We start from the raw sequence: 23850 nt of genomic DNA, 5'->3' as shown, positions 1-23850 counted from the left end.
TGATAGGAGTGGTCACAAGGGTCACCAGAAAAATTAAATAAAAATTCCCCTCTGGGTATTAAAAAAATAAATGGCATTTTTTGAAAACTTAAAAATTTTACACCTTCTGGGGCAATTTTGTAACCGATGGCCTACAAATATTGCTATATTTAAAAAAAGCTATTATGTTATCGTCAATAACCCTTTATCAATATGAAATAAAAAAAAACAATACAACTAACAAAGATTTTAAAGAAAATTAAAATTGCCCCAGAAGTTGTATAATTTTTTAAGTTTTTAAAAAATGCCATTTATTTTTTTTAATAACCAGAGGGGAATTTTTATTTAATTTTTCTGGTGACCCTTGTGACCACCCCTATCATCCCCCTTCCTATGTACGTAACTTTTTGGGACACCCTATATATAAGTACATAAGATTGCCCCAAAATTACATAATCAAACTACAATGCAAAAAATATTGTTAATTTTACACTTTACTTAAGCTTAAATCATTCAATAATTTTCAAGGCAGTGATAATTTTACAACAAATCGATTACATTATCTTGAATACAATAGCTTATTTATGAATTGCATTTAACAAACATTTTAATCTGATTACGATAATACAGAGGAAACAGTCATAAGATTTTTAATGATACAAAACTTATCATCAAACTCACGTAGAGGGGTCTTTGCTTAATCTTTGTCTTTAAATCTCCTAATTAACCTTTAACCCTTGGTTTCCGAGATCAAAATCTCTGTATAAAATATCATCCCTCTTATTAACTATGACAAAACAGACATACATAAAATATTTTTAAACATTGATTTTGGTCTCTGAAAGCAACGGTAATAAAAATAAATTGACAGATCGAAATTGGACAACATATGTATCGATCAGATTAGCGTTAAAATAAACCACATTTTGCTTTATTGATCTACTTTAAAGGAATTTAAAAAAAAACGTAGATATAACTACTACAAGATTTTTGTGCGAAAACAAAAGTGACAGTACTTGAATTTAATTACAATTATTAAGGTATTCGTCCACTGGATCAGGCCTGACGCACCACACTCACGGATTTGCTTTGTATTTCGATGTGGACGGCGCGAATGATAGACGCAGCGCTATTTAAATCATTCGAAGTAAACTAAAATCCGTTGCGGGCTGTGCGTGCGATACGTCCGGCTCGTGCCAATGGACGCGTACCTTTAATAAGGGCGATTGAAATAATTTTGCAGTAGACAAACATATATAAACGCATTATCTCACTGAAAAACATCCAGTCACTTATCTTTAAAAAAAATTTACATATTAATATAAATGATAAATTGGTAATGTATATAATGAAATTAAACGTAACATATACTATGATGATTGTAATATTAATTGCATATATACAAATTTCACAAATAATAACACATAACCAGCTGTGTTACATAAAGACATACAATTTTGGTTGCCGTTTGTGACAGAACATAAAAAAAAATTTCTTGAGACATATTACTGTAGTTTTTTACATGAAATTGAAAATAATATAATTTTTACAGCTTTATATAAATATATCAGACTAAAAATAACATAACACTCTTCATATGAAAAAAAAATTGACTTCAATCTTAATAATTAAAAATTGTGTTCATGGAAAATTTTTACAACTATATGTTGAGATGAAAGAATGAATATACAAGCTTTAACTGTGAGTTTCTGAAACCAAAATCTTCGTATAAAACTTACTAGCTGTCGCCTGTGACGCCATCTGCGCGGAATAAAAAAACTTAATAAGTAGCGTGTGTTCTTCCAGACTTACAATTATGCCAAATATCAGAGATATCCATTGAGTCGTTCTGGAGATATCTTCAAACAAACATCCATCCATTCATCTAAACATTCGCATTTATAATATTAGTATAAAAGTATGATTGTCATTCCTGTCATTGTTGAATATAAAATGAAACATTCTGCCAAAAATGTGGCATACTGGCCAGAACCTTAGCCTTTTTTGTAATAAAAAAAAATAGATGAGACAGAGAATCGCGCGGGAAGTTACCAACGAGATGTAGTCCCGAATAGTGCTCGAGAAAATTATCATGTAAATGTACGTAGCTTAAAGTCGATGTGTAATAACGAAAATAAACATTTAATTTAACATTATCTTTGACAAAACAGATAAAAAATTGTTTTAATTAGGTGATTTTGGTCTCAGAAACTGACAGTAAATCAGACAATACTGATAGTTGGGAACTCACTAATGCTTCTATATCTTTTAAACTAAAAATAGCATCTTGTATATACTACAAAATAATATTCAGTCACAAGCACTAAAAATTATAAAGCTCTTTATAAAGGTAATTAAGCTTTATTGTAAAGTCTTTTGTAACTCAATGTGTTGTCACAAAACTCATTCATTATTATTCTACATAGGAACAAATGAAACATTACGATTAACACTATTATTGAAATCCAGAATAACGGATTTAATCCACCCAAGCTGTGGCCATGTTTATGCAATGCTATCACATGGTGTTCGTGAGCTGGTGCTTCAACTACCTCTCTAACGTGTATAGCATGCCTTAAATCCTCCATATGCTGCTTATCAGCTGTTATATACAATATAGCTGTCAATGGTTCAGTGAGCTTCACTGGGAAGTACTTTTTATATGGACCTAGTTGCACTGGAGAGTCAAGACAACCCGCATCACAAGCATAGTATGTTCTATCTGAACGATCTAAGGCCACAAAGATGGCAGCCTTGTTATCTTCTTGCAGTATCACGCTAATGTTTACATGTGTCATATTTCCGTAATTAACACGTCGGAATAAAAAGTCTCTATGCAGTTTCGATGGATGTATGTTGTATTCCAAGTGTTGATTACTAAATCTCAAGCTACCAAAGCTCAGTATCATAGCTTGGTTCACACCGCTAGCTCCCGCTTTCAGCAAATTGTGACAGCCCTGTTTCTCCAATGTCAATAACCAAATACTTGCAACAGTGTTTAAGTTTGACAAACTGTTTAACGGTTTCCACAAATTAGGGGCATCTAAAGTTGTATAACCTTCATAGCAACCCTCCGAGTAAGTAAGTGACCGTAATATATCTGATCTTGTTGTTGCTTTTATGTTTTCCTCATGTTCGTAACTTCTGACTTGTGAGAGAATTGCATATATAGTAGCATTGATACGGTCTCCATTCATAATACCGTGTGCTTTTGATTCGGAGATATAAAATCCCGTGTACCACAAGCCCTGCCACACTCGGGTATGACTCTCTTTTAAACTCTTCACAGAGGTTCTATCTCCTGTTAGAGCGATTACTTTCTCCATTTCTTCAATAGCCTTTTTCTCTACAATGTCTTTATGTTTAGCATAATCTGCCTCTTTTATCGGCTTGCTGTACTGAACTGTGGTTAATAACAAAATATCAGTACTGTCTCTTGCATCCACTTGGATGGTATTACCATATTTTCTGCAAACAACCGAAACAGCAAGAACCTTCTCACTATCAGGTATTGCCACCATGCCTGTGACAACCTCATACTCTTTTGTATCAACTCCTTGATGTAGCTTAATAACCTGTTTAACTGCAGTTGGCCAGTGTGATATTCTGGGAGTCAACAATTGTAATGTTTTGCCAGCATTTGTTGGATTATTAATAAGAATCTCTTGAACAAGTAGAGAGGGTATGGTTCGGTGTGCATAGTACTGGAATGATATTTGTAATCCAGAGTTGCCACATTGAAATCTATGGACAATACCTTTTTTGTAATCAACAAGAGTGACCTCCTTCATGTCGTAATCGCTTACAATGTACAGCGGGTGATAAAACACCGGCAGTGACAATGTCCTGCCATGTTTTATGTTCAAATGGGCATCATGTTCGAGGACTATCCCCAGGAACCCATTACCGACATAAGGAATGTAGTTATGTGGTGAAGAAGTTAATGTTGCAGCGGTCTCCTGTCTCATATACGCGTCGTAGTCTCTAAGCGCGTCTTCAAAAGGACTTATAAAGTTCCTTTGACATAAGATTTGATTACTGACTGCAGAGCTTTCAGACTCAAAGAGCCAGTTCATCAACGTTGGTCCGACGTAGAGAATTAAAAATATAACAACCAGAATTAATATTACCAATTTTTTTCTAGTCATTGGTCCGTCGGTAATTCTGTTTACACGTCTTATGAATTCTCCGGCGCGGCGACTCATTTCGTTAGTACTGTTCGATGGCCTTTCCATTACACAAAATTGCTACTCACAAGAACTACACACAATAAGCAAATACTGCACTCAAGTGAGGCCAATAATTGTCATTTTAAATACTTTAAAATAAAATATAATTCATTTATTTATTTCGACGTTATCACAATTTACAAGTCAAGTGATATCACTTAACTCGCACAGATAAAAAAAATGCTCCGGTACGCGCATAAAATAAATGAACAAGTGTGACATTTGTAAAAAAAAAATTATAAAAATTATAGTGAACAATAAAAACATCGATTTCCTAAATTCCAGCTAAAAAGACATAAAATATTGTACGGTCGCTGTATTACGTCTGCTCTAACCGAAATTGATCATTGGAAATACAATTATGCTCCATGCAGGATTTTTCCCTTTTATTTTTTTATATCATAAGGTGGCAAACAAGCGAGCACCCTGGCACCCACCCACCTGAAATCGCTGAAATAGTGAAGTGACCGTTGCCCATAGATATACGCAATTGCATATGCGTAGAATACCTTTTATTTTCGTCGACGTTCAAACAGATTCAGTAACATAGTGTATTCAAAATTTAAATCAAATCAATAGTTAAGCCAGCCGGTGATAAAGGGGAGAAAAGAAGTAAAAATGTAAAAAAACAATGCAAAGGAATTGTTAATTATTTTATTATTCCAAAGGAAATGATGTGTGAATAGGGATTCGTAGTAGTTAACATATCTATTTTTTTCATTGTTTTGCTTGTTTAGAACTCTTGAATCGAATACTGTTATTAAAAAGTGGATTTATTTTATATTGATAATGAAATGCCAAATACAATCTAATATATTTATTTAACCAAAGTGTATATTCAACTAATACAGAATTATCACAACATTCGTATAATATTTCACATTCAAAAAGCACCAATACTTTGTATAAATTTTCATAATGTGTAAATAATCATAATAAATTTTATAATATTTTTCTTAAAAACTTTCGATCAAATTAAAAATATTGGAGATTCTTTTTGAAATACTTGTGTACATGTTAATGTCAATTTTATATATATTTTTTATACTTACACATATTAAAAATTTATTTTATGTTGCAAATAATATCCCTAATAAGCGAAGTACAATTTCATGTTACTAAAATGTACTTGTAATTTTTCTTTGTTATTTCTCTTTTTAAAATTGAATGTGACAAAAACCTGTATGTATTTTTGTAACGAATAATGTTGCTAATATTTAAGTTATTTTAACATCAAATTAAACTCATACTAAAAATAATATAATTAAGATAAGTAGAAAATGTGTAAAAATGCGTTAAGGAATGTAGATATGAAATTTTATTAAATTGAAAATTAATACATTCAAAAAATAATTACCAATTATGTAAATAAATAAATCTAATACTGTGTTATAATTGAAGAGATCGATTTTTTTCTCAAAAATATAGAAAAATATATTCAAGTTAAAATAGTTATATAAAAATATATAACCTTTTTAGAATAATTAGTAGTTTAGTTTTAATATATTGAATAAATGCGTGTATCCGAATGTGCGTAATGTCAAAGACAAAAGTAAAGCTTAAATAAGTATTTCTAGTTACACACTAAATTAAACGTACTATTTTGAACGTTAAAATTGCACATGATAATATAAGTAGTTTTATATATCACTTAATAATAAACATGGACAGATAAAGTTCTAAAATAAATGGCGGCAAAATAAGCAATATTTTTGACAGGGAATATCTCATAAGTAGAATTGACGTTTAAAAACTGTTTAATATAATAAATATTTAATTTATATTTCAATATAGAATATTTACGTATATTACTTTAATAAAATTTAAAAAAAATCATTTAGTTTTTTTTAATATCATTAGCAAACCCTGTAAAGAGCAAAATTCAATTATTTTACATCCATATATTTGAACAAAACGCTTTTTAATTATTATAATATTCATTTAAAGTAAAACTGTTTCTTAAAATTGGTAGAAAATTATCTTTTTTTGTTTGAAAATTATAGATTAAGTAGACTTTCTTCCAATATATATGAAAAAAATGTTATTGCGTTTTGCAGTGTTGCAAATGCTGTGAGCTCTGTGCGTGTACAAATGTAAGGTGAACAGAGGTCAGTGTTTAGTGGTCGTGTTGGTCGACAGGCTTCCATTCTCTGTCGGAGCGGAGCAGAACTATTTCGTCTTCGGAGTCTGTCTCCGACGGCGGTATATCATCGTCATCGTAGTACGGCTTTTGTAACAGATCTGTGGAAACAAATTAATATAGTTTCTATAGGAGAAATTTCTGTACAAAAATGTTAATAATTAGTATAACGTGTGTTTTGATCCATGCAGCCGGTTAACCTTCCAAAATTTCTTTATAATATTAGTAAGAAGTAAGAGTTTTTAGATGAAAATTGTTTTTGATGTTGAAAATATGAATATGTACCATAAGATGCGTCTGCGCAGAGCGGCTGCTTGTCATCAGGCGGCAGCTGAGAGAAGAGATAATTGCGTCGCGAGTCGCGCGCTCTCTGCCGGCAACCGAAGCACCACGCCGCCGCCATCACCAACACCACGCCTAACGCACCTATACATAAAAAAATACTAGTTTTAAACTTTTAAAAACATTAATATAATAATAACAAGCCGATAAACTTTTATATTCTAACTTATTTATTTATAATCTGTGTAATTGCCTTCTGTTTATACTTTCTTAGGTCAGAATGTGTTTGCATTAGGATGTACTTAATTATGTCCAATCCAGAACATTTTTTGGTCCTTCGAGTCGGATGTGAACCAGCTACTTATTGAATTAGGTATACTAACCGGCGACCATGACAAATACTAGTCTAGGTAGACCCAACACGGTGTCGTCTCTTTCTAACTTGAATAGCACGTTGGGGGTCACTTTGCTGTCACTGTTTATCTGAAATGAGAAAGTAATATGTAATTTTTCTAATAGGTAAGTGGTGTTAGCGTCAAGAGTAGGATGACATCTATTTTTTTATACATCATTCTAGCGATTTTTGATTTATTAGTTAATTAGGAACTATCTTAAAGATACCTTTAATATTTTGAGTGAAATTCAACGAAAGTAAAGTGTTTTTGTATATCTGTGGTATATTTAGTGCAGTCATTCTTTCTCTAGTTACAAAAATACATTCATCGACTTATTTCAATTGACAGCGGTAAAGTAGAAAAAAAAAGAAAAGTGGTTTTTTTTAGAATTAACAACAACGCCATCTATTATCACTCACCATTACATGTCTAGAACTAGTTATATATCCATCCGCAGCTACAGACAGCATCACTTCTTTGCCAGTGTATGTTACAGGTAATGCTAGGAGGAAACGGCCTGCGATGTCGCTGGCGTTGCTTAGCAACGGCTGTAGTGACGTCAGCGGGTACAGCGACACGCGAGCGCCCACTAGCGGTGTACTGCTGAAGTCTAGTGCTAGACCTGAAAGACAGACAAATTTGAAACAGTATTAAAGACTGGAATTTATATATAGAAGTGTCATTTGTTGTACATGACTGTAATTTTACTAATATTAAAATAATGTTTGGATGTATGGATGTTTGTTACCAGGTATCTCCAGAACGGCTGCATAGGTTTTGCTGTAATTTGGCATAGATGTCGAATATAGTCTAGAAGAAGACATAGACTCCTAATTTCATTGATAAATTTTTTAATACAGTGAAATAAAAAAAATTAAGATGTAGTGCGCCTTACAATAGATGGCGTTGTAAAAAATTTTAGGTTACAAATTAATCCGTATTCTTTTAGGTTATTTAAACTTTTAAATGTATCTATAAATATTAGAATCGAACCTGTGATGTAGATGATATTGGGGTCATCACCCAGCGGCAGCTCATCAACGGTAGCTACAGGTAGATGCTCCGCGTTCAGGCGTCGGAGAACAATGTCTTTTTGTTTGACAATGCCTTCTATGACACGCCATGTTAATTGCTGTGTACCAAACGATTACGTATTACAATAGTATTGCTATCCCTTTCATTCTCTTGGAAAAAATGAGAAATTTTATAAAAGACAAGAATTTCCAAGACACAGAATTAGAGTTTACTTTGTTAAATTTAAAATATTTGCTTTAATAAGCACACAATAGATGGCGCTATCCAGTAGCAATTGCAGATACGTTGCCTACGTTTAATCGACGGAGAAGGGGACGCACAGGAAGATAATATTCCTCTTCCTATGCGTCCCTTCATTCATCAAATTCACTATGGAAGAGAAAGGGAACTAAAATAAGTCTTCTGGCAAGCACATTTATCAGACTGTACTTGGACAGTCTTCCACTTGATGCTCGTGTTCTGTGAGGTCGGGGTATCGGACTTGGCTAGACCTATTCTTTCAACAGATGTCGTTGCGAGCTCTACCTCTATTAAAAAGATAGTGAGTACCTGATCGTGGTAGCCATGACAGCGAACAATAACGCGGTAGTCACCAGCGGGTAGTAACGCGCGGTAGTGCGCCCTGTTGGGAGTGACGCGGTACTGTCTCGCCACACCGGTCACCGCTAGCGACGCCTCCCGCATCGGTAGTCCATCCTCGTTCTTTATATAGCCTTTCACACCTGATGGAAAGAGATAGATGATTATACTAAAGAAAACAATACGAATTAAAGGACAAAACTTAATTTAAAAACCCACAAAATCTAACCCGATGGAAATATGACAAAATAAATTATGACGGCTCACTAGCGCCACTATGTTAATGTCAAAAAAGTGTCAAGAACCTTTTTGTTCTTAATCTATCAAAGAAATGTTTTTCTTTTCTATGTGTATATGTAGGTTTTACACAACTACCCTCGCCTTTGTCATATAAAATGCATTTTATAGTTCCAGAGATATCACATTCAAATTTTAAACAAATCTGACCTGTATTAGCGACTTCGACAAGCTTCATAATCCCGCGCAGGTTGTCCCTCCACACCCATCCGATGACATCTGGTGATGGCATCTTACAGCAACTCAATCCCAATGACATTATCGGTGTGTTATACCTTTCACATACCAAATCTATAAAGTTGCCGTGACGTATATGATCGTTTCTCTCACTACATTCATAACGATCACTCGGACTTCTATTATCTTGGAATTTTTTCGCAAACTTTTCATATATTACTCTGGATAAATCAGGATAAGCTACATCTTCAGTACCAGATGATAACTCTATTATTAAATCGTATTTTTCTTTATCTAATAAATGTACGAATGATTTTTCTCTTGTATAATTTGATAGTGGATTTAAATTCTTTTTCGTAAGATAATTGTACACGCTGTCTCCAAACTCTTCTTCTAAAGCTTCAATATCACATTTATCTGTATTATCGTAATGTTTTAATATATTTTTGTATAACGGATCTATGTTTGGAATAAAATGTAAAACTGTATTTTTAAGTAATTTCTGATGTATCGGCTCTCCGATAGTATATGCAGTAGATATATGACGAGCAAAGTTGACAAGCAGCTCTTGTCCTAAACCCTGCGATGCGTATAGATTACTTATCATTGCGATGTGGAATTTAGTCTCCTCTGGTGATCCCACCTGGAAATAAAGGAAAATTATATCGCAAATTAGCAGTTGTTAGTTTTAGACACTATTAGTTAGAGTCTTTGACGCGAATGACGTGCTTTCGTTACAAAGTCAAGTGTCAGAATGAATAGTGAGGGGACATAAACGTCGACATTTTAATAAGACTAGTGTTGCGCCACACCGGCACAGTGTCGGATTTTCTTCCTAAAAATGGCGACGAACTAAAAAAAATCTAGTAAAAAATATAGCTTGTGTAACTGGGTATAGTGTAGCTTTTTTATAGATAATTTATAAAATCGGTTGACTAGTTATCAAGTCTATTAAATATCGAAATGGTACTGCTGTGCAATAGCAATACTGTAATATTTCTGTTCTGTGTCACTACCCTCGTGTGAAACAGACCTGGTCAGTAAGTTTGAGTGTATGGAAGACAGCAGTACTGAGCGCATCTCCAGCTTTGAACTCTGCGACGTCCGGGAACCTGTTCTCCAGGTCGGCGAGGGCCGCGTACGTCTCCACGCCGCTGTGGTACTGCGTGTTTACTATGTTCTCCAGTACACTATAACATATACATAAACATATATAAAAGGAGACATAATGTCTTGCTTACATTAAGCCAGTACAGTAGCGCTAAAAATCAACGCTGGCATACCACTGGCATAATGTAAACACTAACTTACACCAGTGATCCTATACAGTTCATGCAAGGACAGTGCTACTGTCCTACCGTACTGCTATAATGAAAACAAAGAAATAGAGAATTTTTTATTATCATAGGATAATAAAAAATTCATTGGCAACGAATGCTACATTTTAGTATAGACTAGATTAAAAATTTAAAAAATAATAAGAAGCCTCCAATACTTCTACTGTATCTTTAGCAAATTTAATAAAGATCCGAATTTTCATTTTTTTTTCTTTATAAGAAAAAAAATAGTTATGTAACTAGGATATTAATGCCAATAATCGAATAGTGGAATTCAAACCCACAACCAAGAGGTCATATGACCGCACACCACTACTGCGTTACACTTAACAATAAAGAATGTCAGTAGAAAGTGTTATCGTCAAGTTTAGTCTTCATAAAAAATAAATTCACGCGACAACAACGCGTGGATGGCGTGGTAACACCGCGACATATTACTGCAGAATCAAATGAGTTTACCTTTATGTTAGTAAAAAGCGGACAGTTAGAACAAAAACAACATATAATTTGTCATGCTGAGTTTATTACATAAGCGATAGACTTATAAATATATTAGTTGAGTACATACATTATATAAATATACATAGTACATAGTTATATATTTAAAAATAAACTTATTATAAAAAAGCAGTATTAAATAAAGTTCTGCAAATTTTATAAAATTAACAATTTTTAATTATAATTGTAAAATTAATTTTGTAAATTTTATTTCTAAAATAAATTTAACTAATATACCTAAAAGTAATCCAAAATATCGATATAAAAAGGACGGATATAAAAATTTTGGACGTTTGTTCATGAGTTACGAATAATTTGTGACTCTCTGTTCAATTAATTCACATAAATTATTTATTGTTTTTGTTTCATTCTTATTAATTTCTTTTTGTATTGGCAACATTCAAATTATTATAAACTTTTTTCTTATGCTGGCAACAATGGTGCATTGGACATTCGTTGGATATAAGTGTGCTAGGAGAACGCGGGCTATTTTTCTTGTTCCCACGACCACTTGTTTAATTATACACTCTTAAATATCAAAGTAGATATATTAAATCTCATATGAGTATTAAGATTAGAGATTACAGTTTTTTTTATCTTATTTTTAGAATTACAGTCACTGGTTATAAAAAAAAACATAATAAAGAAAAAATCTCTATTAAAATGTAATAACTAATAGAGAGCATAGATTAAAAAGAATAAGATGACATTTGATCTTGAGACGGACAGTGTTGCCATTGATTTTCTAAAAAAAATATATAATTTTTTTTTAAAAATCCGTCAAAATTAAAAAAACACTACTTTTTAATATGTAAATTAATTATTTTTAATATTACAAACATTTGTTATAATATAGTGTGCGTTTGCAGAACAATGTAGAAGTGAAGCGTGCGTTAGAGCAATATAGACAGTACGGTGTAGATGATAAGGTTCAGTTTGCACTCACCGGAAGTCGTAGGCGGAGGACCAGTGCTGCGGGTCGTCCACCATCAGAGTGAAGTTGAGGCTGACGGAGCCGTTCTCGGGAACTGTCACTTGCTCTGTTATACTTTCATATCTAAAATGATTGGAAAGAGATAGTAATAATATTAACGTTTGGAAAAAAAATAACCAGAGATATTTTTTATCTATGTGCAATTGGCAAACATCTTTTTTTTTTTTAATTTTAAGCTTGAATATAATTAACTTATTGTATTTTTTTATATATTACTTGAAGTAGCATGCAACTTCATCACTAAAAATTAAAAAAAATCCCTCGTGAATACTGTAGCTTCCCAACAGTGAAATAATTTTTCAAATCGGTTTAGTAGTTTCAGAGCCTATTAAATATTAACAAATCTTTCCTCTTTATAATATCAGTAAGGATTACTGTAATTTATTCGCAATAGCATAAGTTACATAAAAACTTGATAATTATGTTAAAATTCTGACCCATCTTTAGTAGCGGTGATGTTATAATTGCCGGGCAGCAGCAGTCTCCAGAAGTCTCCATGGTGGGCAGTCTTGACACCATGTTTGATGCCGGCCACAGATATGGTGGTGTTGGCCAGCGCGTGTCCGATGTGACTGTGTACAAACCCGTGCACTCCTATGTGAACCTGTTTATATACAAATTACTAAATTAATAAATATGAATATGGATGGATGTTGGTTAGAAGGTACCAGCAGAACGGCTGCATGGATCTTGATGAAATTTGCCATAGATGTAGAACATAGTCTGGAAGAACACATCAACTAATAAAGTTTTTTGAATTCCACGTAGATGGAGTCTGTACTGAATATTATTGTTTTTTTGTCAGTAGCGCCATCTATTGTCTACAAAATAACTTGTTTTAAATTTAATAAAACCAAGACTAAGGGAGTTCTGTACCTGTTCAATGAACTCCAAGAGCGCCTCCTTGTTATCCTGCCAGTATGTGGGCAGGTCCTCAGCGGGAGGGAACTTGTAGCAGCCCAGCTCCAGCGTCAGCTCCATGTCGTTGGTGTGTAGATAGTTCCAGTCCTGCATACCTCCTGATAACACGTACCTGAAAAACAATATTCAGATAACATTTGTCTGTTCATTTTAATTATGGAAAAAATTTAAGAAACGGTTTGATTGCAAAATGACCGAATATTGATTAATTTCTTTTTTTTCAAATTTTAGAATTCTAATTTCAAATTTGATGAAAAAAAAACATTTTTTTTTTCAAAAATACATGTCACTAGTACAGCCAGTATTAAAATATATTTTTAGTCTTAGATAAACTAAGTAAGAACGGACTAACTTACCATTTGGCGCCATTAACGATGCCTTCTGGAAACTTCTCGTTGGGTGAGCCCTTGCATGGCTGTCCGAGGTGCATCTTGTGATGGGCCTTTGTAACATACAAACATTACTTGAGATTGTCCTTAAATCTACTAGCATTGTATAGGTTATGAAAATTATAAGTATTTGTTTAGAAGCTTTATCTTATAAATGCGAATTTTTGGATGGATGGATTTCGCTGAAAACTAACAAAGATCTAGAACATAGTCTGGAAGAATACATAGCTTAATAAAAAGTTTTTTTTTAATTCGGTCACATAACTTCTAACAGAAATCCCTCCATACATCCAAACATTTCCATTTATAATACTAGTAAGATGTAAGAGTCTTAATTTCTTAATGACCAGGAAAAGTACATTTTTTTTAATAATTTAAATTTCCACTTACATTAGAGTAGACATGAGCTAGATGAACAAAGACAGCATTATCAGGGGTGAGGAACTCTGCTCCGCTGGTCATCTGAGGGTTGCCATCATAGGGGTAGTTGGCGACCAGCGCGCCCCCGTGCAAGTTGGCGGATAACACAAATGGTATTGATTGAGACCATTTCATTACAGCAGCAGTTTCCACTTCAGGTAAGGAGTTGTCCTGGTATTTGGAAAGAAAAAAAATTTTAAATATACCATTTTTTGGATTTTGACTTTGGCAGTTCATATTGTAATTTTATTAAATGTTTTTTTTTTTAAATCTTATGCTAGGCTAATTTTTTTTTACAATACCAGAAAAAATGTTACGGTGAACATTTGAAAATTTTCCCTCCATGTTATATAATATTTTTTTTAAATATTTCAAAACATCAGAGAACAGAGAAAAAGAAAATTTTGTAGATTACTTTATATACCTGAGTGGATCCAAACTGATCAGGGAAATTTCTGTTTAGGTCGACATCGTGTGCGTTTGATCTGCCAATTATGCTGCCGAAGTCATCTAAAAAATGATTTCAAATATCAAATATTACTATTGTTAATTATTATAAGAAATTTACTACAAAAATAGTATATATTTAATAAATGCAATTATTTTTGGTAACCACTTTTCGACAGTTAGTTGGCAACACTAGACTGTCATCCAACTGTCAAAGATTAAGTTACAAAAAATACACATAGATTATGAAGCGCCAATATCTTACGTTCTCTACTCCTCTCGTATCCATCAGGGTTCATGCTGGGCAGGAGATGTATCCTAGTGGTGTTCAACATCTTCTGGATCCTCTCATCGCCACTGGTGTACTGCTGGCACAGATATTTGGCCAACAACAACAACATTTCCCGGCCAACTACCTCGTTACCGTGCATGTTGGCCACGTATTTGAATTCAGGTTTGCCTGTTGATTACAAACATTTGTTGTAAGTACTGGGTGGACAGGAATACAAATCTTCTTTCTAATAATGGATTTCTTATATTGGGTTCATTTTTAATACAATGCGTTTTTCAAACAAGTTTCGTACAAATTATTCCTGGCACTGTCCAATCTTACTTCTTACTAATATTATAAATGCGAATGTTTGGATGGATGGATGTTTGTTTGAAGATATCTTCAAAACGGCTGAACGGATCTAGATATTAAGAATTTGCATACATATAGAACATAGTCTTAAAGAGCACAAAGGCTACTAATTATCTTTTTTTTTCCGCGCAGAGTTGCGTGCGAGCGCTAGTTAAATATAGTGGTTAAAATTGGATCTAAATTAGTCATATCGAAATGTTACGTGATAGTAGCGCCCTCACTTGACAGATATTTAAACGATTTTTATTTTTAAGCCTACTATTTATCAGTATACCTGGAATATGTGTTCCCGGGTCTCTGGTGACTTCCAGCACGTACAACTCCCTGCCCTCCACAGACTGGCCGATGCTGGTGAGGCGGGTGATGTCCGGATACTCGTCGTGCAACTTCTGCAGGAAAGCCTCCATCTTGGTGTAGTCGTGGTGCGCGAAGTCAACTGCAGAAAGTCCGTCGATGTGACGCAGGTGCCTGTTACGCGCTGCAGATTTGCCCGCCAATTTTTTGACAGTTCACTTTGAGGTTATGTAAGGTTTGTTAGTAGGATGATTGTTATTTAGTAGTTACGGAAGTTCTAAGTGATTTACTAGATAATTTCTTACTCTTTAATCCAATTTTATAGGACCATAGATTATTAATAATAAAGTGCTGTAGATAAAAACTGTTTAATTATAAACATATGAGTGCAAAGATAATTTGGAGCTAGAAAAGAAGGTAAATCTTATATTGAAAATAGTGTTAGAAAGAGATAGTAGACATACCTTAAGAAAATCCTTCGTTTGACTGTTAGAAAGAATTAAAATAGGAGTAAGGAGGATGTTAAAAAAAAGTAAAAGTAAGGGCAAATCAACAAGGCGTAACAGAATAAACCAACACCATAGAAATTAATAAAAAATAAAATATTATATTATTCAGGATATCATAGGCAATATGTTTGATTTTTTTTTAATTGCATCATTTTGTAAACATTTCTAAATGATTCCAAATTTGATTTTTAAGATAAAAAAAATATCAACGACTTTTTTATTTTTTTTTTATAAGAGAAGGAGGCAAATGCCTATATATAATTCTGAATAATAAGAGAGAGGAGAAACAAATTACAAAAAATATGGCGACTAATTAAAAATCAGTGTATTACATTATTCATGACATATTTATTTCAATATAATATAAAATATTTAATCAGAGACATTAATATATGAAAAATTATTTCTGTTCTCTATTGATATGTTAACATTTATAATATTTTTTTAATTTGTGAAAGTTAAAAAAAAAATATTCAAGATTCCTAAAATTCTTTAGTTTTCTAAACTTACATTATTTTATATTGTTAATAATTTCGTTATATTTTAGTACAATATAGTTATATTTAAATTTATTTTACATCAATTTTCTTTGTGACTTTTTAATACATTTTATTAAATAATTAAATTAAACCATAATTCAAAATAATATTTGAGAATTTTCTAAAACTTTTTTTTATATATCTATTGCTATGAATATAGAATATCTAAACATTATTGACTGTGGGTTTCTGAGTTCAACATTTCCGTTTAAAACATATTATTATCTCTGTTTTTTTCAAACATGAATAATATGTTTTATACAGATATTTTGGTCTCAGAAACCCATGGTGTATTTTAAACATTTATTGAACTCTCGAAATAATTTATTTGTGCTATATACAGTTCAAACCAACCACCTTATATCTAATTTGGCAGAATATGTTAGTAAAGATATGATTTTTTTTACAATGAAAGCAAATAGTACATGAAGTAAATACTTTTTCTTTGGATTTTAATATAAAATCCGTTAATTTGTACAAATAAATTACTTTCAAACCTAAGATGAAGTCAAAATAAATTTCGATACAATTTTAAATAACTAAAATATGGTTTTTCTGACACATTTTAATTTCTTACAAGCAAATGGAGCAACGTATTTCGCATAATAACAACTTTTCAAACTCAAATTCCGATGAATTGAAATCGATTTCAATCTATAATCAAATAACTAAAAATGGTCCTTCGAGTCGGACAATTTTTTGTCAAAACGATAGATTTAAACATCGCTTTTATGATTTAACGATAAGCATTAATACCAGATTGACAACGAGCACCCAGCAGTGTGTCAGCGTGACGCCCGAGTTGCCGTCATGTCGCTGTGACTTACCGACTGACAGCGCGCGCGCTCGCCGACTGACTGTCAGGTTGACTGTCGCCGCGGCTCCCTCGCTGACTGACACTGTCACTGGTGATGGTGATACGTAACTGAAATATAAAAAAACGATAAGAAGTCTGTATGGGTATGAATTGTGTTAACACTAGCTGTCGCACGCGACTTCGCGCGAAGTTAAAAAGTACCAAGTAGCTTAATTTTGACCCAGACATTGTTCTACAGCCGTTCTGGAGATACCTTTTAACAAACATTCATCCATCCATACATTGGCATTTATAATATTAGTTATAGATACTTTAGTTACTTAACAAATCTTAAGATTAGATTAACTTAAAAAATAAGAAAACTGTTGGAATCATAATCGTAGTTAAAAAAAATAGCTTTAGCTTGATAGATAAGCATACAAGTTGTATATCTTGTACGTGTACTACATAATTAAGTTAATACTAACCCGGAGGCTACAGCAGTGATGTTATAATCACCAGGCAGCAACAGTCGCCAGTAGGCGCCGTGCTCCGTCGTACGTACAGAGTGCTTGATGCCTTCAACTATTATTTGTGCATTCTGTAAATATATTAGCAGTAAATTTAATAAATAATCTTTTTATAAAGCTTACAATGCGCAGCATAACAGTTAGCTTAACTGTGGTAGAGTCAGGAACATCAGTACCACGAGTCGGCTAGCCCGATGCTATCTACAGTCTGAGTGTGCATACGTGGGCTTTGATTCGCTATTTCAGCGAAATTAAGGGGCCGTTTGCTCATAACCTACCGTATACTATAGTAAAAAAAAAGCGCCGCGTGTGCCCCGAACCTACAAACCTTTAAATTTTATATTTTGTAAATAGCGCGTCAACGTGCACGTAGCGTGATTGTTTAAGGTAACCATAGGGAAGATTTGAATCCGTCTCGTGTGAGTAGGTTTATGAACTGAGGTCAAAAAATTAGGATGTTACTGTAATAAGTAGTGTACACATCTGACCTTGACAGGGTCGCCATCTTCATTGAGCACAAAGCCAGTGACGCCGACGTGCGCCTGCTCGATGTACGCGAGCAGGGGGTCGCGGTTGATGTCCCAGAAGTGCGGCAGCTGAGCGGCGCGCGGGTACTTGCAGCACGACAACTCGAACGTCACCTCGAAACAGTTCGAGTTCACGTAGTTGAAGTCTTGCATACCGCCTAAGGGGGATTACCTTGTTAGACGGATTGTACTCACAACACTTTTTCTTCAAGGAAGCAATATTGTTACTATGATAATTCTTAACAAAAATAATGCTTAAGTAACTATTTATATGATTACTTAAGAAAATTGTAGACGTCAGCAACATCTATCGCTCGACCGGTGCAGTACCACGACCACAGAACACACACTTCAAGGAGACGTTATTTCAAGTGAGTGAGATGAGTGTGCATTCCGTAGGCTTAAGTTTAGTTCCTTTTCCCTTCCCTTTTCCTATAAAGAAAGAATAGGAATACGAATTTAATGGAGGAGGGAACGCATAGGAAGGGGAAATATTCTTTTACTGTCCAGCTCCTCCATCGCTTGTTATCTGAAGTTGACCTAAGAAATGTAACTCTTTTCGTTAGTCGACGCAAATAAAAACCTACCTGGCACGGAGTACCAGAACGCGCCATTAGTGATGCCATCTTTGAATGTCTCCGGTTTGCAAGCATTTCCTTTCTTCATGTCTGGATGTCTGCTCGCATATACTGAGGCGAGATGCTTGAACAATGCATCATCAGGCGACTGACTCTCTTCGCAGCATTCTTTACCAGTGCTTTGGAAGATATACCAATAATAACTTGATTAATGAATTAGTAACACTATGTCGTAGATTTTAAAGGTCAAATTAAATTTTACATTTGCATCAAAACATTTTAGAGCCTTGTACTATAGTCAGTATAGTCAGCTATCTAGGTTTTATCATTTAATCCTTATGTTCACGCGCAAATAAAAAGTATAATGTTGATAAAAAAAAAGTTTCGTTCTAAAAAAAACTAGATGGCGCTGCGCTATTTAAAAGCACGCTAGCATTTTGTTTTACTGTTGTGTTGTGATTGCGCTTAACGCTAATTAAACGACTCATCCACCCGACCTTTTTTGTAACAATTAATACGGGTCCCGGGGCTTTTTGGGTTCTTGTACACCTTACTAATATTATAAACGCGAAAGTAACTCTGTCTGACTGTTCTGTTCTTTCACGCAAAAACTACTGAACCGATTTAAATGAAATTTGGCACACTGATAGTCTAGAACCTGAAAAAGGATATAGGCAACTTTTTAACATGATTGTATTATGAGTATTATGTTTAAGTGTGACATTTATAATCAAGATTTTGTCAGCAAACAATGGGCCGACTATGAACTTCAAATATATGAAATTAATCGTCAGGTCATGTAACTAAAATGAGACAATACTGAACAAAGATTATTAATATCTCTCAATTTACATAACATTTGTTAACCGCAATACTTTTAATGTGGCGTTTATTCGAAAAAACCTCGAGTACGATGAGCTGAGACGACGCCATCCAATTGACTTTCATTTCTAGCGTGGGTTTCCGATACCAAATTCATCGTTTGAAACATATGTTCATCTCTGTTTTGTCAAAGATAATAACAGAGATGGCGATATGTTTCATACAGAGATTTTGGTCTCAGAATGGTTAGAAGTGTCAGATTAACTTTCACACTAGGGCGCTTGTTATGCATACGATGGCCTTGTTTATCTGTTTATCGTATTGTTATTGTTAATCAAATATATACTTGTGTCAACGACCGTAGTACACTGCGACAATGTCTCACGTGACAATGACACACTGATATGAAAGTGCAAGCCTGACCTTGAGACATACGATATATCGGATATAAGTAACATTTCTTGCAAAGTAAACAGCATATGTATTTAATATGTATTTATTTATAGCTAGCAGTCACCCACGACTCCGTCCGCGTGGAATTAAACAAACTTAATTGGTAGCCTATGTTCTACATCTATGACAAATTTCAGCGCGATGCGTATAGTCGTTTTAGAGACACTTTCGTACATCCATCCATCTAAACATTCGCATTTATAATATTAATAAGAAGCAAAATACATATTGTGATTAAATATAGGTTTCCACTATAGTCAAACTTGCATTAAAACATCGCTATGACATGTGTTTTTGACTGTGTAAGCCCATTGTTAATTTTAAAAACACCAAAATCCGATAAACACATTACTATCTCCGTCTCTCTCTCCAAAACTGAGATCAAAACATGTATTAATATGCATACTTCTTATCTCACGGTAAATATTTCAAAAATGCAAACCGGCTTGAATGAAAATTTCAATACGTTTGACAGTCATGTTAAATCACATGACTGTTACACTTTTAATTGGGACGCATTTTTTTCTGAATACAACTTTCTTTTTTTACTTTTAACTACTAGCGCACAATAACGTAGATGTCCGATGACGTCATAACGGCCAGTTTTAAGAGTAGTATATAATAATAAATATATATATGCGGATATATGTAAAGATTATAATTAATATCATGTCATCATAAAATGAAGAGCTATATACCTACACAATCGTACAATGTTTTACGCACATAATATAAGGCCCTTGGTACACAAGTAAATCGTCGAAATAAATATTGTATAGTCGCGTCATGAGATTCGCGTTGCACGCCATTTGTACACACAACGTTGAAAAATCGACGAACGAATCTATTCGATTTAAGTTGCCTTGTGTACAAAGGGCCTAAATCTTAATGCATTTATTACAAAAAGGAAAACAATGTATTATCTATCAGAAGAATATTATAAAAAAAAATATATGAAAAACAGCTCACATCTGTAACCTAAAGGAGATTATATACGAATTTCGATTTGACGCTACTTTTCATACACATACACTATATCTACATACCTTGAATCATCATAAGGATAGCTGGCAACAACAGCACCACCATGCAGGTTACCAGACAATACAAACTGCTTGTTGAGAACCCAGCGTATAACTGCTGCGGTCTCCGGCTGTCTGCCTCCAAACAGATATGCGTCATCATTTGACCGGTTACGATCAAACTGATCGGGGAAGTCCCTGTTCAAGTCTACACCTTTAGCATTGTTACGACCATCTCCTTCTTGTAGTGATTCACATTCTCCTTCCTAGAAAAGTAAATTAATTATATCATGAAAGGAATGTATTTTATTAGGGTTATAACAAAAGATATATAATGTAGGATATGCGTAAGAAGAGGTGAATTCAGATGTGACAGCTGATATGGAAGATTACTACATACTTTGTGAACCCTCCATAGGGATGAGAGCGGATTGATAAAAAAAATGTCAATTTAACTACAATTGTTTTTTAACTTAATCTAAACAAGACATAACTATACTTGAAAAGGAAAATTGCATGATAACACTAAGCAAAATCTATTTATTAATATTTTTTTTTATATCATAAGGTGGCAAACGAGCGAGCGGCCACCTGAAATCGCTGAAATAGCGAAGTGACCGTTGCCCATAGACATACGCAATTGCATATGCCTACCTTTAATCGACGGAGGAGAGGATGCACAGGAAGAAAACAATTTTCCCTTTCCATGCATCTTATCATCCAGAATGTCCACTTCCACTTCCCATCCTTTTCTTATTAGAGAAAAAGGGTAGGAAAGGAAAGAGGACTAAACTAGGCCTCCGGGATGCACACTCATCAGACGAAACACGGAATTGCTTCCACTTCACACCTGTCTTCTGTGTGGTTCTATTATTAATAGTTTTAACACATATGAGTTTTTCACACATAAGAGTCTCATCAGTTTGCTGATCAATCCTAAGCCTAATTGAAAACAACTACAGCATATTAGTTGTTCCAATTATTATTGTATTATACTATCTACTATCTAATCAGTTTTGTATTTGTTTATTGATAGAATAAAGACATCAATTAATAAGGAGCGGTCATGCATTATTTCCTTCTTGGAATTACTGTGTTTTATATAAATATTTCCCCTTTGAAAGCATAATTTTATCATATCTGTTTATATAAAATTATACAGAGTGCAGTAAACAGGGAATGATCCTGTTATCAAAGTAACCTATGCACATTCTTATCATTGCAATGACCTATGCCTTTGCCTTCAATATATCTATACTAGTACCGAGGTGTAGGATATAAGTTGAAATTTTCTCTAATATTATAGTATATTACAATTACACTATGTTAGAAATAAAGAATTATTTTTTTTTATTATAATAATGCACTGAAGTTTTAGGCTTTGTGTAAACAGTTAAGTTTTTTAACTGATGTGTTTTTTCTTCAAAGATTCATCATCAACCTGCCCTTATCCCTATCGAGGGTCGGCACAGTATGTACTACTCCTCCATACATCTCTATCAGCCGTCATATCATTTTTCTTCAAAGATTGGTAACAGTAAATTACTATTGTAAGAGCCTATTGTGTTTATTCTTATTGGAATAATTGGAACATTGGAATTCAACTCACCTTACTCTGTTCAAATCCATCTGGATTCAATGAAGGCATCAAATGTATGTCTGTGGTGTTCACCAGTTTTGTTACCCTGTCATCTTTGCCGTAGTTAACCAAAAGATACTGCGCCAAGTAGACCATCAATTGACGTCCAACAGATTCGTCACCGTGCATATTAGCTACATATTTGAAAGCAGGTCGTTCAGGGTGTGTACTTTTAACACCTTCGCTAATCTGTATCACTAACAAACGACGTCCTTCAACAGACTTCCCGATCGAATACACTTTCGCCAGTTCCGGATAATTCGTTTCTAATTCGTCGAATAGTTTCACTAAATCATCGTAGTTTGTATATTGCGGAGTCTTCAAAAAAGGTTCTTCGTCGATCGAACGCAGCAAAGTATCCTTAATAAATACGGTAAATAAAAGAAAAAACGTGTAAACTAGTCGTGTCATTTTAACTGTACGTTTACGACTACGAGCTTAACACAATTGCAATATGCAATTTAAGCATTAAAGTAAACAAAATACAATCTTATCAATATAAACATTGTCCAGGACGATCTTCTTCAGATATATATTTATTTTAATGCAATAAAACACTAGAACGATGAGTAACAATTACGAGTTATTCACCCACCCACTTTGACAACCAGTCTGAGTGCAGTAATCTGACAACAGCTGACAGCTATGAGCTGTCAATCATAGAGTATGTTGCTAGAAAGTAGATTATATAAATGTTAATGTTGCCATTCTGGTTAATAGTTAACAGTAAAAGTTAACAGGATTTTGTCAAATTCAAACATGATGCGAAGGTATATAGAAATATTGAAAATTAATTTGAGACCGTCTCAGCGAGTTCTACACAGGAAAGGTACAGTAAAAGTTCGATATTTTCATATAAAATTTAATGTATATTTTACATATCGACAAAACATAATCAATTTAAAGGAACTTACATTATGCGTAATTAAATAACACTTAACAATACAAATCGTGCGCACATCAGAGACCCTTGGACGAATTTAACAATAGGTCAATTATATTGCAATATATTAGAAACAAGAAACAAAATAATTTTATATAATAATTATTGACAGTATTGAAGATAGCTTATGTCACTTAGGGATAATGCTGAATGCCAATGATGAAAGAATATTTAAAATCAGCCAAGAAGATTTTGAGCTTAACCGTATGAAATGCAAACATATGAAAAAAAAAACTTTTCTCTTTCTAATATTCGTAGATATCCAATTAAAAACACTGGTGAAACTTACATATATTGCAATAAAACTGACTAATAAAGTAATAAATTAAGCCATGAACACATTTCAATTAAATTTGGATTTTTTACAAATTCTTACAAGAACATTTCAAATACTTAACTATAATTGGTACAAATAATCTTTACAAAAGTCGTTTAC

At 33.5% G+C, this 23850-nt stretch overlaps 2 protein-coding genes across 3 annotated transcripts; both read right to left on the bottom strand.

Moving 5' to 3' along the window:
* Positions 1-1828: 1828 nt before the first annotated feature.
* Positions 1829-4356, bottom strand: LOC106117971 (uncharacterized protein KIAA2013 homolog). The gene has a single exon (XM_013312515.1). The coding sequence runs from the start codon at positions 4212-4214 to the stop codon at positions 2334-2336; it is 1881 nt and encodes a 626-aa protein (XP_013167969.1). The 5' UTR covers positions 4215-4356; the 3' UTR covers positions 1829-2333.
* A 1788-nt stretch (positions 4357-6144) lies between these two features.
* Positions 6145-23087, bottom strand: svr (Carboxypeptidase D svr). Of its 2 annotated transcripts, none has more exons than XM_013312319.1 (22): positions 22442-23087; positions 20857-21098; positions 18545-18714; positions 17919-18115; positions 17389-17501; positions 16932-17029; positions 15037-15240; positions 14385-14579; positions 14097-14182; positions 13643-13843; positions 13220-13305; positions 12819-12975; positions 12380-12546; positions 11895-12005; positions 10147-10303; positions 9087-9756; positions 8610-8782; positions 8019-8157; positions 7445-7647; positions 7014-7113; positions 6634-6774; positions 6145-6449 (listed from the first exon to the last, which is right to left on the bottom strand). In XM_013312319.1, the coding sequence occupies exons 1-22, from the start codon at positions 22880-22882 to the stop codon at positions 6325-6327; spliced, it is 4176 nt and encodes a 1391-aa protein (XP_013167773.1). In that variant the 5' UTR covers positions 22883-23087; the 3' UTR covers positions 6145-6324. The 2 variants fall into 2 exon arrangements, with proteins under 2 accessions (XP_013167773.1, XP_013167774.1); XM_013312320.1 differs by having other exon boundaries at positions 15037-15198.
* Between the last annotated feature and the right edge of the window lie 763 nt (positions 23088-23850).

The sequence above is a fragment of the Papilio xuthus genome, unplaced genomic scaffold (genome assembly GCF_000836235.2).
Source record: "Papilio xuthus unplaced genomic scaffold, Pxut_1.1 DF827679.1, whole genome shotgun sequence".
NCBI lineage: Eukaryota > Metazoa > Arthropoda > Insecta > Lepidoptera > Papilionidae > Papilio > Papilio xuthus.
The sequence above is the reverse complement of the archived record's forward strand: the minus strand, read 5'-3'. Positions and strand labels throughout refer to the sequence as shown.

Bases quoted from the DNA above. Each gene is read 5' to 3' on its own strand.
- LOC106117971 (XM_013312515.1), bottom strand. From the start codon at position 4,214: ATGGAAAGGCCATCGAACAGTACTAACGAAATGAGTCGCCGCGCCGGA.
- svr (XM_013312319.1), bottom strand. From the start codon at position 22,882: ATGACACGACTAGTTTACACGTTTTTTCTTTTATTTACCGTATTTATT. The intron at 14,183-14,384 runs GTAAGATATTGG...ATCATTTTTTAG, and splicing joins ATACGAGAGGAGTAGAGAAC to ATGACTTCGGCAGCATAATT. The intron at 7,648-8,018 runs GTTCGATTCTAA...TCTGTCTTTCAG, and splicing joins CAATATCATCTACATCACAG to GTCTAGCACTAGACTTCAGC.